General features: G+C 43.9%; 1 protein-coding gene across 5 annotated transcripts in view; it reads right to left on the bottom strand.

The window, feature by feature from the left end:
• DTNBP1 (dystrobrevin binding protein 1) overlaps positions 1 to 14302 on the bottom strand; it is a 176557-nt gene extending 162255 nt beyond the window's left edge. For 3 of the 5 annotated variants that reach the window (XR_003999052.1, XM_030552481.1, XM_030552480.1), the window contains exons 1-3: positions 14137 to 14302; positions 10386 to 10436; positions 8412 to 8462 (exon numbers count right to left, since the gene is read on the bottom strand). Coding sequence is in view for 3 of the 5 variants with exons in the window: in XM_030552481.1 (XP_030408341.1) it covers positions 8412 to 8462; positions 10386 to 10436; positions 14137 to 14192 (158 nt within the window). In the remaining 2 variants the exon portion in view is untranslated. Of the gene's footprint in view, positions 1 to 8411; positions 8463 to 10385; positions 10437 to 12937; positions 12957 to 14136 lie in introns of those variants that run through there. The other 2 variants (XM_030552479.1, XM_030552482.1) reach the window with 2 other exon arrangements.
• Positions 14303 to 14582: the final 280 nt, after the last annotated feature.

The raw sequence follows: 14582 nt of genomic DNA, 5'->3' as shown, positions 1-14582 counted from the left end.
CTTATGCAGACCAAGATTTCTCAAAAGTTTAAAATATAAATTCTCATCCATTGATCATGAGTTTAATAATTCTGAATAACTACAGTTGAAGTCTATTGAATCAAGTCATAGCTCAAGGAAAGACACAAACATTCATACTGCCACTTAAAATTCTCTGCTCATTTGTCCAATGTTTCCTAGTTATTGCTACCTCAATGCACTATTTCCATTACTGTCCAGTCATAATGAAAGTGGTCAAAATCCATTTGACTCAATTGATGAACCTCTGAATAAAATTAATATCACTAAGAAATTAAAAATGGAATGATTGCTTTCTTTTTACTTATTAATTATAGCTTTTATAAAAACTTTTGAAAGCGAATCCACTAGAATGCAGTATTTTTGTTCTTGTTCTAGTTATTCTTCTGTCCTGTTAATATTAGGTAGTGCTTGTAAGAAAAAGGTAGAAAAATGTTAGATGTGACCCGCCCCCCTCAAGTTGATAACTCTTGAATCTAGTTCTTTTGGTCCCTGTTATTTAAGTGACCCTTTTTTCATCAGGCTCTCATGCCATGTTTCAAAACTACTTTAAAGAAAATTAGGAGTTGCTTTACAAAATCCTGTAAAAACTACTTTGCTTTAAAAATAAAAGGCTTTTAATTAAAGCTTTAAATTAGCCTACAATATCTCTTGAGTCTCTTCTCTTCCTCTAGGTCTAAAGTGATATTCTGAAACCTGCTTCCAGTAAGTGGCAACTGAGTTTTGTCCTTAAGCAGGCCATTAATTTCCTACCCTTTTCCCCAGAATCTGCCTTTGGAGAAGATAGGTTCCAAACTTCCTATAGGTGTGCGTTTGGGTGGGGGAATACCAAATCCCCACAGTGCTTTTTTTTTTTTTTTTTTTTGACTAGGCCAGGGGATTTAGAAAATTCAAACTTTTTGTAACACTGCAGGATAAAAATAGAGTGACTACTATTTCTATTCAGCATCTTAGTGGTTGTGTATTGACACTTTTTTGTGATAGGATGACAATAATTGAGGGTCTTGGTCATTCTGCTAGGGCTAAGGTGGTTTCAATGGTGTGTTTCCATAACTTCTCTAATTTGGAGATTTGTACTTTTTCTAGCTGGCATTCTATACATATATTTTATTCAATACTAATCTCAATTTGCAATCTGGGTCTGATCCTCATTTTGGCCTGGCAGTTGTGCAAGTACTGTGCACGTCTTCCTGAGAGAGTCTTCTTGGGAGGCTCTTGGCGATGGAGTAGTGGTCACCACAGAAGATGGTGCGCAGCTCCTTGTAAAAGTGGCATGTCTGCAGCACTACACCAGAGCAATGTTTGGCCTTCCTGGCCTTCTGAAGCACCACCTTTAGCTCCTCGATCTTAACACACTACTTTGGTGTTCCTTTCTTGTCCCTTCTGCTCCTACCATGAGCAATTTGCTTGCACATCTCAAAGTTCTTGCACCTGGAGCAGTGCTGTGACTGCACAGCCTCCTGTCCCCACAGACCCAGCAGATCCATCTACTCCCATGACTCCAGGTGGGAGTGTGTTTGCTGCAGAAAGCCGCTGTGATCAGCTAGGAAGATGCTATGTGAGCTCTCCACACTGAGCAAACAGCAAGTGAATTTTCAAAAATACCGAGGCTTTAAAGGGGGAGAGCACATGCCTGTGTATATGGCTGCAGGGCAGTGGAGTTTAAACTGCTGACCAGAGCGGTCATGATGGGCATTACGGGACACTTCCGGAGGCCACTTATGGAGGCATAAGCAAGCACAGTGTCTACACTAACACTTTATCGCTCTAACTTCATCACTAAAAGCTCTATGCCACTCATCAAGGTGGTCTTATTACATCAGCGTAGCAGGAAAATTAAATTGGCGGGAGGAGCATCGCCATGTGTACACCTCCACTGTTTCACTGACAAAAGCTGACTTTTGTCAACAGACCTGTGTACTGTAGACAAGACCTTAGTTGCAAAGCAAACCCTCTCACCACAAGATCCAGCAGATTACTGACCAAATTTTCAGGTCAGGACCACAACTGCCATCTTTCACATAGTAAATAAGCACCCTGACTTTCACAATAAGCCAAAAACCAAGATAATCCCATTTCAAAACAAGGCCAAAACAAGCCAATCCTAAAAACCCCACCACTATGTGACTAGATGCGCCCGGGGTGCAGTCTGAGACTGTGGTGGGCCTGCTGTGCACCCTTGACTCTCTCCCCATCAGCTTGCCTGGAGCCGATCAAAAAAAGAAGCAACAAGCCAAAAACTAGCACAGTAACTCAAGTCAATTAAGCCAAAAAGCAAGCCCAATTTCTGCATTTTTGGCATGTCTAGTCAGGACCCCTCCCCCAGAATCCAATTGCTGTTTGCTTGTGTCTTCTCAGGTGCTGAGAATGAGATGGGCAAGGAGAGACAAGGGTGCCTTCAGATGTTTTTGTCCCTCCTTTTTAATAGTTTCAGTCCCCTTCTCAAAAACATTTCCAGCTGAGACCCGAAGACAAAGTCTACAAAGAAAGATAGGTCCTGCTGTTTTTTTTCCACCTGTTGGAACTTCCTTTGTTTTCCCTCCTTGCTTAATATCTCCATTTACTGCTTAAATGCAAATTAAGGAAAGCACTCATTGCTTCTGTTGTTTAGGACAGATCTGACTTCTGCTTAGGTAGAGCAGTGGCGTTTGGAATGTATGTTATCATCATCATCCAGGGGAATCTTACAAGTCAGGGGTGGCCAAACTGTGGCTCTTTTATACTTTAAGTGCGACTTGCAGAGCCCCCACATCTGCCATTCTCCACCTACCATACCGGGAAGCGGGCAGGGGAGAGAGGAGCTTGGGACCTCTGCCTTGCAGCAGGGTGGTGGGGTAGGGGTTTCTACCAAACGAGGAGGAGGAGTTGTTTTAGGGCTTTAGTTCCATAGGGCATGCCTGCCAAGGCTCAGGGCTTCAGCTAGAGCAGGGTTGAGCCCCAAGCCCTAGCAGGTGCCTCTCGCAGATCTGAAGCCCTGAGCCCTGGCAAGTGTGCCTCAGCTCTCAAAATTCGGAAGATCGTTGTACAGAGCTCTCATGGTCAGTAAGTTTGGCCACGCCGTTATAACTTCACAAGCAATGTTGTTAGCAGACATGTTACTAGGACAATGATTATAAGTTTTCAAATGATACCTTACAAGGTACTTTTCACAAAAATTACTACAATAGTGTATAGGAAGTGAATACTGGAGTATGTTCCATCACAGGATCTTACCAAACTGAGTGACTGGGCAACAAAATGGCAGACGAAATTCAGTGCTGATAAAAGCAATGTAATGTACAATGGAAGACATAATTCCAACTATACATACAAAATGAAGGGGTCTAATTATGCTGTTACCATTCAAGAAAAATCTTGGAGTCATTGTGGATAGATCTCTGACAAACATGCTCAACGTGCGGTGGCAGTATAAAAAGCAAAAACCTAACAACGTTTAAGCAATGGGAGATTTTAGGCATTTCAAGAGTAAAGCGGCAGCTGAAGAGGAGTCTTGATCTCAGAGGCACCTAAATTTTGAACTTAGGCACCTTAATCTTTGTGGATCTCTGCTTTGGAGGTTTATCGCAAACAAGTAGTTTGGTATCATATTTCTCTATGTCTCTTCCAAATTACTTATGCATAAGATAGAGCTTTAACAACTATTAAACTTCTATTTCCAACGTGAAATATTCACGTTACCAATACTCTTACATTTGATCCAACTTATCACAAACTTTTAGAGTTATATGACTGAAATGTAATTAGATGTTACCTAACAGACTTACACAGGAACATGTTTTGTAATTGACAGAACCAACAGGTTTTCGATTTTGGAATTAGGATAACAAGTGACTTCATTAGCACAACAGCACGGGGTGTGGAGGGGGAAGATACCTAATTCATATAGCCAAGGGCAGAATCATGCATTCCTTGTGCAACTTACCTTCTACTGCCATATGACAATGCATTAGGTAATACCATCTGCTTAATTATCTTCTCCAGAACTCAACTTATTAAACCTGGCATGCACACATACTGATACATAAAAACTATTTTTGCATGTATTTCATATGCTTCTTCTGCACACGTTTCTTTGTATTAAATTAGTTTGATCTCAAAGAAAAACATGCATGTATATAAGGATTTTTTTTTCCAACTGCCTCTCTCAGAAGAAATATCCATTCATATAATTATTCCAGAACATTTGATAAGATTCTTTCATTATCTCAAGAAAACCAGTGCCAAAACAATAGTTATATAACAGATAAAGTATTTATAACTGGGAGTCAACTCAGCAGTCAGTAAGAGAAAATATGAACTCCAGAGAGATCCAAGTCAAAGGAATGAGTAGTCATACAAGTTAAAAAAAAAGATTCAAAGCAACACCTGTAAGGGTACGTCTACACTACAGGATAATTCCAATTTTACATAAACCGGTTTTATAAAACAGATTGTATAAAGTCGAGTGCACGCAGCCACACTAAGCACATTAATTTGGCGGTGTGCGTCCATGGTCCGAGGCTAGCGTCGACTTCCAGAGCGTTGCACTGTGGGTAGCTATTCCGTAGCTATCCCATAGTCCCCGCAGTCTCCCCTGCCCCTTAGAATTTTGGGTTGAGAGCCCAGTGGCTGATGGGGCAAAAATCATTGTCGCGGGTGGTTCTTGGTAAATGTCGTCAGTCATTCCTTCCTCCAGGAAAGCAACGGCAGACAATCATTTCGCACCGTTTTTCCCTGGATTGCCCTGGCAGACGCCATAGCACGGCAACCATGGAGCCCGTTCAGCTTTTTTTTTTTTTACAGTCACTGTATGTGTACTGGATGCCGCGGACAGAGGCGATACTCCAGCACTACACAGCAGCATTCATTTGCTTTTGCATGATAGCAGAGATGGTTACCAGTCATTCTGTACCGTCTGCTGCCAGTGTAACTTGGCAATGAGATGACAGTTATTTGTCCTTCTGTACTGTCTGCTGCTATCATGGGTGCCCCTGGCTGAGATCAGCCGGGGGCGCAAAAGCAAACCCGGGAATGACTCCCCGAGTCAATCCCTCCTTTATGGTATCTAAAAATAGAGTCAGTCCTGCCTAGAATATGGGGCAAATGTACTAGAGAACCACTGTATCAGAGAGCACAGCTGCTCCGTGCCAGATCCCACAGAAATGATGAGCTACATGTCATTCACGGGGGGTGCCCCTGCAACCCCACCCATTGCTTCCCTCCTCCCCCAACCTTCCTGGGCTACCGTGGCAGTGTCCCCCCCATTTGTGTCATGAAGTTATAAAGAATGCAGGAATAAGAAACAGTGACTTGTTAGTGAGATAAAATGAGGGGGAGGCAGCCTCCCCATGCTATGACAGTCCAGGCAGGACATTAAGTGGTGCGGGGGAGAGGAGCCTAGCATGCCGCTGCTACGATAGTCCAGGCAGGACAGAATCTTTTCTTTACACAGGAAAGGGAGGGGGTTGATGGAGCTCAGCCCCCAGTGGCTATGATGAAGACGGTTACCAGCCGTTCTGTCCCATCTACTGGGAATGACCGAGAATCATTCCTATTTTCACCCAGGCGCCCTCGGCCAGCCTCACCTGAAGCCAGCCAGAAGCACTCACGGGTTGATAAGAAGGACGGTTACCAGTCTTACTGCACCGTCTGCTACCGGGGAGGGGAGAGGACCGGATACTGCTTTTCACTGCTGCAGCATTGCGTCTACCAGCAGCATTCAGTAGACACAGGGTGACATTGAAAGAAGTCAAGAAACGATTTCTTTCCCTTTTCCTTCACGTGGCGGGGGGGGGAGGGGTAAATGGACGAGCTATTCCCTGAACCACGCCGGACAACGTGTTTGAACCTACAGGCACTGGGAGCTCAGCCAAGAATGCAAATACTTTTCGGAGACTGCTGGGGACTGTGGGATAGCTGGAGTCCTCAGTACTCCCTCCCTCCCTCCATGAGCGTCCATTTGAGTCTCTGGCTTCCCGTTACACTTGTCACGCACCACTATGTAGCCTGTAGATTTTTTTTTCAAACGCTTTGGCATTTCGTCTTCTGTAACGGAGCTTTGATAGAACAGATTTGTTTCTCCATACAGAGATCAGATCCAGTATCTCCCATACGGTCCATGTTGGAGCTCTTCTTGGATTTGGGACTGCATTGCCACCCGTGCTGATCAGAGATCCACGCTGGGCAAACAGGAAATGAAAATCAATTTCGCAGGTTTTTCCTGTTTACCTGGCCACTGCATCTGAGTTGAGATTGCTGTCCAGAGCGGTCACAGTGGTGCACTGTGGGATACCGCCCGGAGGCCAATACCGTCGATTTGCAGCCACACTAACCCTAATCCGATATGGTAATACCGATTTTAGCACTACTCCTCTCGTCGGGGAGGAGTACAGAAACCAATTTAAAGAGCTCTTTATATCGCTATAAAGGGCCTCGTAGTGTGGACAGGTACAGCGTTAAATTGGTTTAACGCTGCTAAAATCGGTTTAAACGTGTAGTGTAAACCAGGCGTAAAACAAACTATAGAAAAAGAAGCCTAACAGGAAGACCACAGAGACTGGAAAAAAATGCGGACAATGAGAGTCTGTTAGAGATTTCAACTGAAATCAAAGCACACTTTGGAAGCATCCATACCAGAATCACAGCTTTAAAAGCAAAATATGACATCCTAGACTTGTGAATGATAGTTCGTTTGGCAGGGAAAAACCCCTCTACAGAGGCACAAAAAGGTAGAGCCTCCACATAGGCATCATAAGAGAACATGTTGCTAAAGAAAGATTATGGGCAACCAAATAAGAGTTAATTATCTGAGCTTCTCGCAATGACTGGAGCTACTGTGGTCTTAGAGAGAAACTGGTCCTGAATTGGATGCAGCAGACAACCCAGATAACTGAAAGCCACAGGAACAACTTGTATAAAAAATTCTAAAAATATATATTGAAGTTGAATATTCTTGTACACTTTAAGTCCAGAAAAGGGAAGTTTAACAGTCAAGGAGTCAGTCCTTGTAGGACAGCCTAAAGCAACTTCAAATCTACATAACGAAGAAGAATAAGGAACTCCAGCAGGCTGTTTTCCAAATCAAGAGAAAATCTGACTGCAGCTAGAAATGCCATAGAGCTTAATGAGACAAAGTGGGTGAGGTAATCTTTTTCATTGGACCAGCTTCTGTTGGTGACAAAGACAAGTTTACAAAGCTTTTCTTCAGGTCAGCAAAAATAAGCTGAAGAAGAGCTCTGTGTAGACCTGAAAGCTTGTATCTGTCACCAACAGAACCTGGTCCAATGAAAGATATTACCTCACCCACCTTGCCTCTCTAATATCTTGGAACTAACACAGCTACAACACCGCATAGATCTGAATGATATTTCAACTGAATCAACTAAGAACACATCAAGAAACAACCAGGAGAAATCCCCAAGTGAAGGTATTTTGCCAGATTTATGCTTCAGATCTCCAGTATTGTGATGTGTCAAAAGAGCAGACCATATGATATTTTAGAAAATGAATTTGAGTGCATCAGAAAAAAACTAGATAGCAGAATAACTCAATGTAATGTTGATTGTTTTTCTTGAAGTGGAAGCAAGAGCGTTTGGGGTCAACAGAACAGTGTTTTTATTCCACTTGATCAAATAAATTTTTTTTTAATCCATTCTTTCCCTCCAGTCCAAGAAGCAATAAAAGAATAATATTTTCTTTAACATTTAAGTTTAAAAATTTCTTCAAAATTAGCAAGGAGTACTAAAGGTGAGAGGCCTGCTATAAAGCCTGATGGCCCTAATCTACTTACAATGCATGCCGGATGTCTTTTTGTATTAGTCAAGGATAGACTGCGCCAGCATAGAGACCAGTTGGGCTTCAATGGCATGAGAAACTGGATAGTTGTAAATTATCAGTCTAATCCACAGTACTTAACTATATATTATATGCAAAGAGACATTAGAAGAACTGCAAGATTCAAAATATAGCAGAATTAAGGTTGCACAGTATTCCTGCTTCACTCAGTGCACAGGATGAATGCTGCTCTAGGTTTGAGGCATCTGTTCGATGTATCTATCCTCCTCATTCAATTAGTACAGACGCCCCCCACATTTACACAAATCCACATTTATGGAAAAAGTTTCGTAAGCTAGAAATAGTTTTTCTGGTTTGTTTTTTTTGCATAACGGTCGGCTATATGTTTTCGACTTACGCAAAATTCGGGTTACGCAAGGCGTTCTGGAATAGAAAGCTTGCGTAAGTCAGGGAGTGTCTGTAGTCCCTTCCTTATTTACTGCACACCATTCAAAACCTGCAATCAATACAGCATTTTCATTTTCTTATGATCTTATTTACTACTTATTCCCCCTATAATATTTTGATTAGGGAAAGAAACCATGGAAAAAACACATTAGTATGAAAATGGAAGGACATACCTGCTGAGCAATTCCAATCCAGCAGAGAACTTTGGCAAATACTGAACAGTCCTGTACACAGAATCATAAAACCACAGAAGTTAAAAATGGAAGAGAATAAGGTCATCCAATGCATCTCCCTGTCAGTGCAAGATTATTCACTGCTATCCTCATTTCCTACCATTTAGTTTGGTCTAGTTCAAAACATACTAAGTAAGCAATCTACTTTAACAAGAATATAAAAGAATACAAAACCACTAGATTTCAATGGTTAAGTCGATATCCACCTACATTTTCCCTTTTTTGATTACTGCATTACACCCCTTAACAGTGCTCTATTTTTGGTGTTCATTAGAAACAGACAGACAATGTACAATGCAATTTTTACATCTAGTACTAACTTTAAAATTAGATTATGAAATCATAATTATTATGTTTAACTACTTCTGCATTAATATGTTGACACTAATCATTCAAGCCAAAAGATTTTGCATTTAATGCACTCTACATTAAAACTGTGATTCTGACAAAATGGAAAGAATCTTTGCCAGCCCATAATCTAATATTGGGGAGAGGAATAATGCTTAATTGTACTACACTTATTCTTGCTCACTTATGCCAAGACTATATCCTACAGTGCCCTGGGACAAATCTCTCAGCACATGGCTTAGGCAAATACAAAAACTGTCAAAAGTTAGATGAATGAGTGTTACGAAACAAAGGTATAATGTGGTACAAGGAAATAATGTAAGATGTATGAAAGCTTTGCATTAAGGAGTATTTTCATGCCCCTGTGTTTGGAAGGTAACAATCAAAACAAAAGATGGGGAAGTACAGGGATGCACCAATGACAAAGCTGGCACCAACTGGTAAGTTAAACTTTAAGTGATATGAGCAGTGAGTGCTGTGCAGCTTATAAACAGCCATCCTATAAAAGATGACTAGTTTAAGTGGCATTTGGGAAGCACATCTTCTGTGTAAGGTGAACTGAACATGCTGCAAGACTGCGCTTCCTGGGAAAGACAAATGTACTTACTCTTTCCTTCCTGTACCGCATTGCTTTGTCTTTAGACAATAAAACTGGCTTAGCTTGGTTATTTGGCTTCTTGAAGATTTTTAACATTGAACCACACACTTTTAACGTTGAACCGCACATATAGTCAATGCGTTGGCTATACTCTTAGTCAATAAGAAGTATAATTGATCAGCAAGAATAAACTTAAATATGAAAACAATGTTACAATGCTTCCAGCACATACTAAATATTAAGAAGACCACACTTTATAAATATATATTGTACATCTAGGGCTGTCAAGAGATTAGAAAAATTAATTGTGATTAACTGCAAATCACATTTGAGGTATTGTATACAGCTATAGCAAAATTGTACGTTTCTGCAGTTGAATATTGTATAAATATGCCATTTATTCATGCTGAAAACAGAACAAAATTTTAAAATGCTGACTTCAGAAACATTATAACCAATGCTGTTTTCAGCTATGCTGCAGAATGGTTTAAGATTTCTCTTCTGAAATTACCATCCCTTTATCATCAATTTTTTAAAGCAATGAAAGGCAGTTATTTCTGTTCTTGTACTTTAAAAACACCTCATAACATAAGAACGACTGCAGTACTTAAGAGTCACATGGAGAAAGATAATAAATTCAAGTGTCATAAATGTTTTGGGCAGTGATACTGTTTAATTTACTATATTATAAAGGACAATATAATTTAGTTACAGCAAACATCTTTAAACAGAGTGCTGAGCACCAAAAAATGGCTAATTTTAAGAAGTGGGAACTAGAGAGTTCTATTAAATCATATGTTTCAGGTACTTCACTTGTCAATAGAGCAGCATATTCTTCATCAAAATTTCAGTATTATGTAAAATACTATGTAAATAGTTTTGCCAAAGTATATTAGCTATGTTTAAACAATGTTTTCATAAATATAAAGACATAAGACAAAGATGTATATTTCAGCATACAGAAGTACCTCTGCTTGCTTATTTTTGCTTCTCTTGATTTGTCACCCAAAGTCTTCAACCTATAATTCAAAACAAAAGTATCAGGTCTTTGCTAACTACCACAACAGAAAAATAGCTTGACACAGTAGGTGCCCAGGGTGCACCTTGAGGTTTATAAAGGTCAATTTTGCTTTAGTTTATTTTGGAAGTGAGAACTGTCTCCCTACTTATTGTATTTTTCAAGACTATTACATGAATGATTTTTCCATGGACTGTACTCTTCCTCTCTTCTCTCACACAGTACTGTACAAACAGCTGCATATGGGATTGTCAAATGCATCTAATGTGATTTAGGAGTACAAGTCCCATGTATGCATCTACACTGGGACTTTTGCATCTTGTCTACATAGGGAAGTTTTATCAGTTATAAAAACCTTGTGCAGAAATTCTTATAAGAATAAGTGTGACTTTATTTTTTGGGTAGCTTAAACCCTTCCCAAGCAACATACGTAAAACCAAACAAAACCATTTATTCCGGTGTAAGAGTTTCCATGGAGGAACTTATACCAGGATAAACTTATACCAGGGCAGGGAGTTTATACCTGTTTAACTGTATCAATGTATATTTCAGAATTTACATCATAAAAACTTAAAACTATACAGCCACAGTCCTAGTCACGTTTGAAAATTCCCACTCCTCCATGCCAACAAAACTTCTTTGGGAATTTTCCACCATTGCATTACTACTCCACCATTGTTTTTGGTAGTAAAATCCCTCATGCGCTTCAACTGCATGTAAAGTAATACCTTTTATGAACCAAGAAAGCATAGACCAAAAAGATAGAGACTTCCCACCCTTAAGAGTACTTTCCAACAATGAAAATTTATAATTCTCTAAATCAGCTGATCTCAAACTGTGGCTCGAGACCCAAAAGTGGGTCGCAATCTCATTTTAATGGGGTCACCAAGGCTGGAATTAGACTTACTGGGGCCTGAGGCTGACGCCCAAGCCCCACAACCCAGGGCCTAAGACCAAGCGCTTCAGCCTTGAGTGGTGGGGCTTAGGTTACAGGACACCTGCCTGGGGCTGAAGCCCTTTGGCTTCTGCTTTAGCCTCCGCCTTGGGCAGTGGGGCTTTGCCCCCCCACTGGGCAGTGGGACTCTGGCAGACTCAGGCTTCAGTCCCCCATCCTGGGGTCATGTAGTAATTTTTCCTTGTCAGAAGGTGGTCGCAGTGCAATGAAGTTAGAGAACCCCTGCTATAAATTCAAGTGTCAGTATAAGAACAAAGGATAACATTTTTCAAAAACACCTGAATCCAATTTCAAAAGAGACTGAGGGTAGGACTATGGCCTGGACTACACTACATAGATAGCTCAACATAAGCTGCCTTGCACTGATCTAGCTATAGAAGCGGCCTCATTTAAATTTGGCTCCTACTGACTTAAGTGTCTCTGTATGCCAGTTTACTAACACCACCTCCTCAAGCAGCATAGAGTCACAGTCTATGTACAGTAACTCCTCACTTAAAGTCATCCCGCTTAACGTTGTTATATTGCTGATCAATTAGGGAGCATACTCATCTAAAGTTGTGCTATGCTCCACTCTTACGTTGTTTGGCTGCCTGCTTTCTCCACAGCTGGCAGCCTCCCTCATCTCCTCCTCCCCACCCCCCGGCCCACCAGCAGACCCCACAAATCAGTGCCTTGCCCCTCCTCCCCCTGCCTCACTGGCTTGCAGTGTTTTGGAGGTAGGAGAAAGGGGGAGAGGAGCAAAGACTCGGTGCGCAGGTTCCCCCCAGCCCTCCCACCTACCTAACAGGGTTAGCCAGCTGATTGACCCTGGCAGGAGGGAGGAGTGAGGACTCAGCACGCTTCCTCCCTCCCTCCCCTGTCTCCTGAACACAGCAATCAGCATTTAGAAGGGAGGGGAGGAAGAGGAGGAGGAGCCAGGATGCAGTATGCAAAGTAAAGGGGGAGGACGTGGGAGGGGAGAAGAGGTGGGTTAAGGGTGAAGGTTTGGGGGAAGGGCTGGAGTGGGCAGGCTGAGGGTTGAGCCCCCCACCCCTGGTTTGTGCAGAGTAGGGGAAGCTGCCCTGGAAGCTAACTCCCCCCCCCATTTACACTAATTCCTATGGGGAAATTGGATTCGCTTAACATCATTTCACTTAAAGTCACATTTTTCAGGAACATAACTACAACATTAAGTGAGGAGTTACTGTAATTAGGTCAATGCAGTGTCAATGTAGATACTGCATTGCTTATGTCGACTGACTTTCAAGACCTGTTCCACTATGCCCCACACTGACAATACAAATGATATAAACACTCCTGGTGAGTACATGCACCACCTACACAAGGAGGCACATCTGCACACACACACATTAATAACTGCAGTGGCTATCTGCCAATGTAAGTTAAGTTGACATAATTTTGTAGCCTTCACTACAAAGACCATGCCACCATAGAGTATCTGCAGAAGAGCTTTTTTTTTTTTCCCTATCAGTGTAGGAGCACCACCTCTCCAAATGACAACAGAAACCCCCTTCTGTTGACACAGTTGTATCTACATGGGGTATTACCTCAGTGCAGCTATGTCATCAGGTTGTATAATTTTTTTCAAATGTAAACCAAGCCTTAGACTCCTACATCCCACTGACTTTCATTTATTAGATCCTTATGTGGCTGGACAAGATCACAGGAAGCAGCCATAAGTCAAGATCACTGCAAATAATAAAGTACTGGGGAGGGAGGGGAAAGAGACGCATCGTTATCTACCGGTAAGTGGTTTTTTTCTTCTGTAAATACAAGGATGTGGGACAAATTAAACTGAAGCTCAGCTTTCTACTTTTGGTTTTCCTTTCCCATTCCTAAAGTATGGGTGGAGCCATTCCTTCCTTCCCCGCCTCCTCCCCTCACATGACAGTCACAGGCAGAGACGCTAAGAAGCTTTTAGCGGGCAGTGTAAGATATAGGGCCGCCTATCAAGTCGCTACTTTGATCCAAGACGTTTTGCTGGTCAGTTCCTTCAAACCACATTTACCACATGCCGACACGTCTCCATTCCCGTTTCCCCCACTCCCAACAATGTTAACACGGCCAGTTACCCCGTGCCCGTTCCCCCGGCGCCTCCAGCCACCTCTCACCGGCCCGCGTTGCAGTCCATTAGCGCTGCAAGCCCCGCGCCCTGTCCTGGGCGGAGGTCGGGGGTCTGACGGGCCGGGGGCGCCCCAGCCGACACGTCTGTATCAGCTCTCCGGGGTGATGCCCTGCGGCACAGCCCAGAGCTAGGGGCGCCGGGGGCCCGTTCCTTGGGCCCTACCGCTCTGCCGGAAGCGGCGTTTTCGGAGAGCAGCGGTTCCAGCCAGAGCCTCCACAGCTGCCCGGAGGTTTCCAGAGGCTGCAGCCCCCTGCCCCCCACACAGAGCTCGGCTCACGAGCCCGGGAGCCCTCGGGGAGGATCTCGGCGACCGCCCCGCGTCTCAGCTTGGGCATGGGGCGCTCGCTCCCGCCGGCGTCCGGGCGGGCCCCTGGGACCAGCGGGGCAGAGACTGGGACACGGGGGCTGAAACTTTTGGTTTTGAGCCACTACCCGGCACTCAGCCTGTAACCGCCCCCGGGTGGGAGAGGGGTTGTGACCCTGCCGAGCTGGGCAACGTGCCCCGAGTCCCGCCCGGCTCCCGCAGCCCGACCCCACGCGCTCCCCGAGCACCGTTGTCCCCGGCGGGGACTCGGAAGAATTTGCTCCGCGCGCGCGGAGGGGCGGGGCGGGGCTACGCACCCCGAGGTGAGGTCCTGCTGCACGCTCAGCAGCCGCTCGCGCAGAGTCTCAAACATCTTGTCCTCCGCGCGCGCGCGCTCCTCTTCCCCGCTGCCTCTCACTCACTGCGGGGCGGGGCGGGACCGCCTACCTCCGCGAGCAGAGGGGGCGGGGAAAAGGCGTCTCTCGCAAGGCCATTGGCGGCAATTACCTCCCCACTCTGGCTTTCATTCCAGCAACGGAGGCCCCGCCCCAGAGCCGTTGTTATTCCCTCCCCTTCCGCCTCTATCGCCGTCGCTCAGTGATGTCATGACGTAGATAAAGAACAGCGATGGCGCTGCTTTCTTTTGCCTTTGCCTGGCGCCGTGTGCGCGCGGTCTCCCTCTGCTGGGCGGGAACCTAAGGTCTCCGCGCCTGCGCAGGGCCTCTCACGCGGAGCGAAGCTGCTGAGGGGGACGGGGGCGGTG

The sequence above is a fragment of the Gopherus evgoodei genome, chromosome 2, assembly GCF_007399415.2.
Source record: "Gopherus evgoodei ecotype Sinaloan lineage chromosome 2, rGopEvg1_v1.p, whole genome shotgun sequence".
In the NCBI taxonomy this organism is placed as follows: Eukaryota; Metazoa; Chordata; order Testudines; family Testudinidae; genus Gopherus; species Gopherus evgoodei.
Note: the sequence above shows the minus strand (reverse complement) of the source record. Positions and strands in the feature narration are given on the sequence as shown.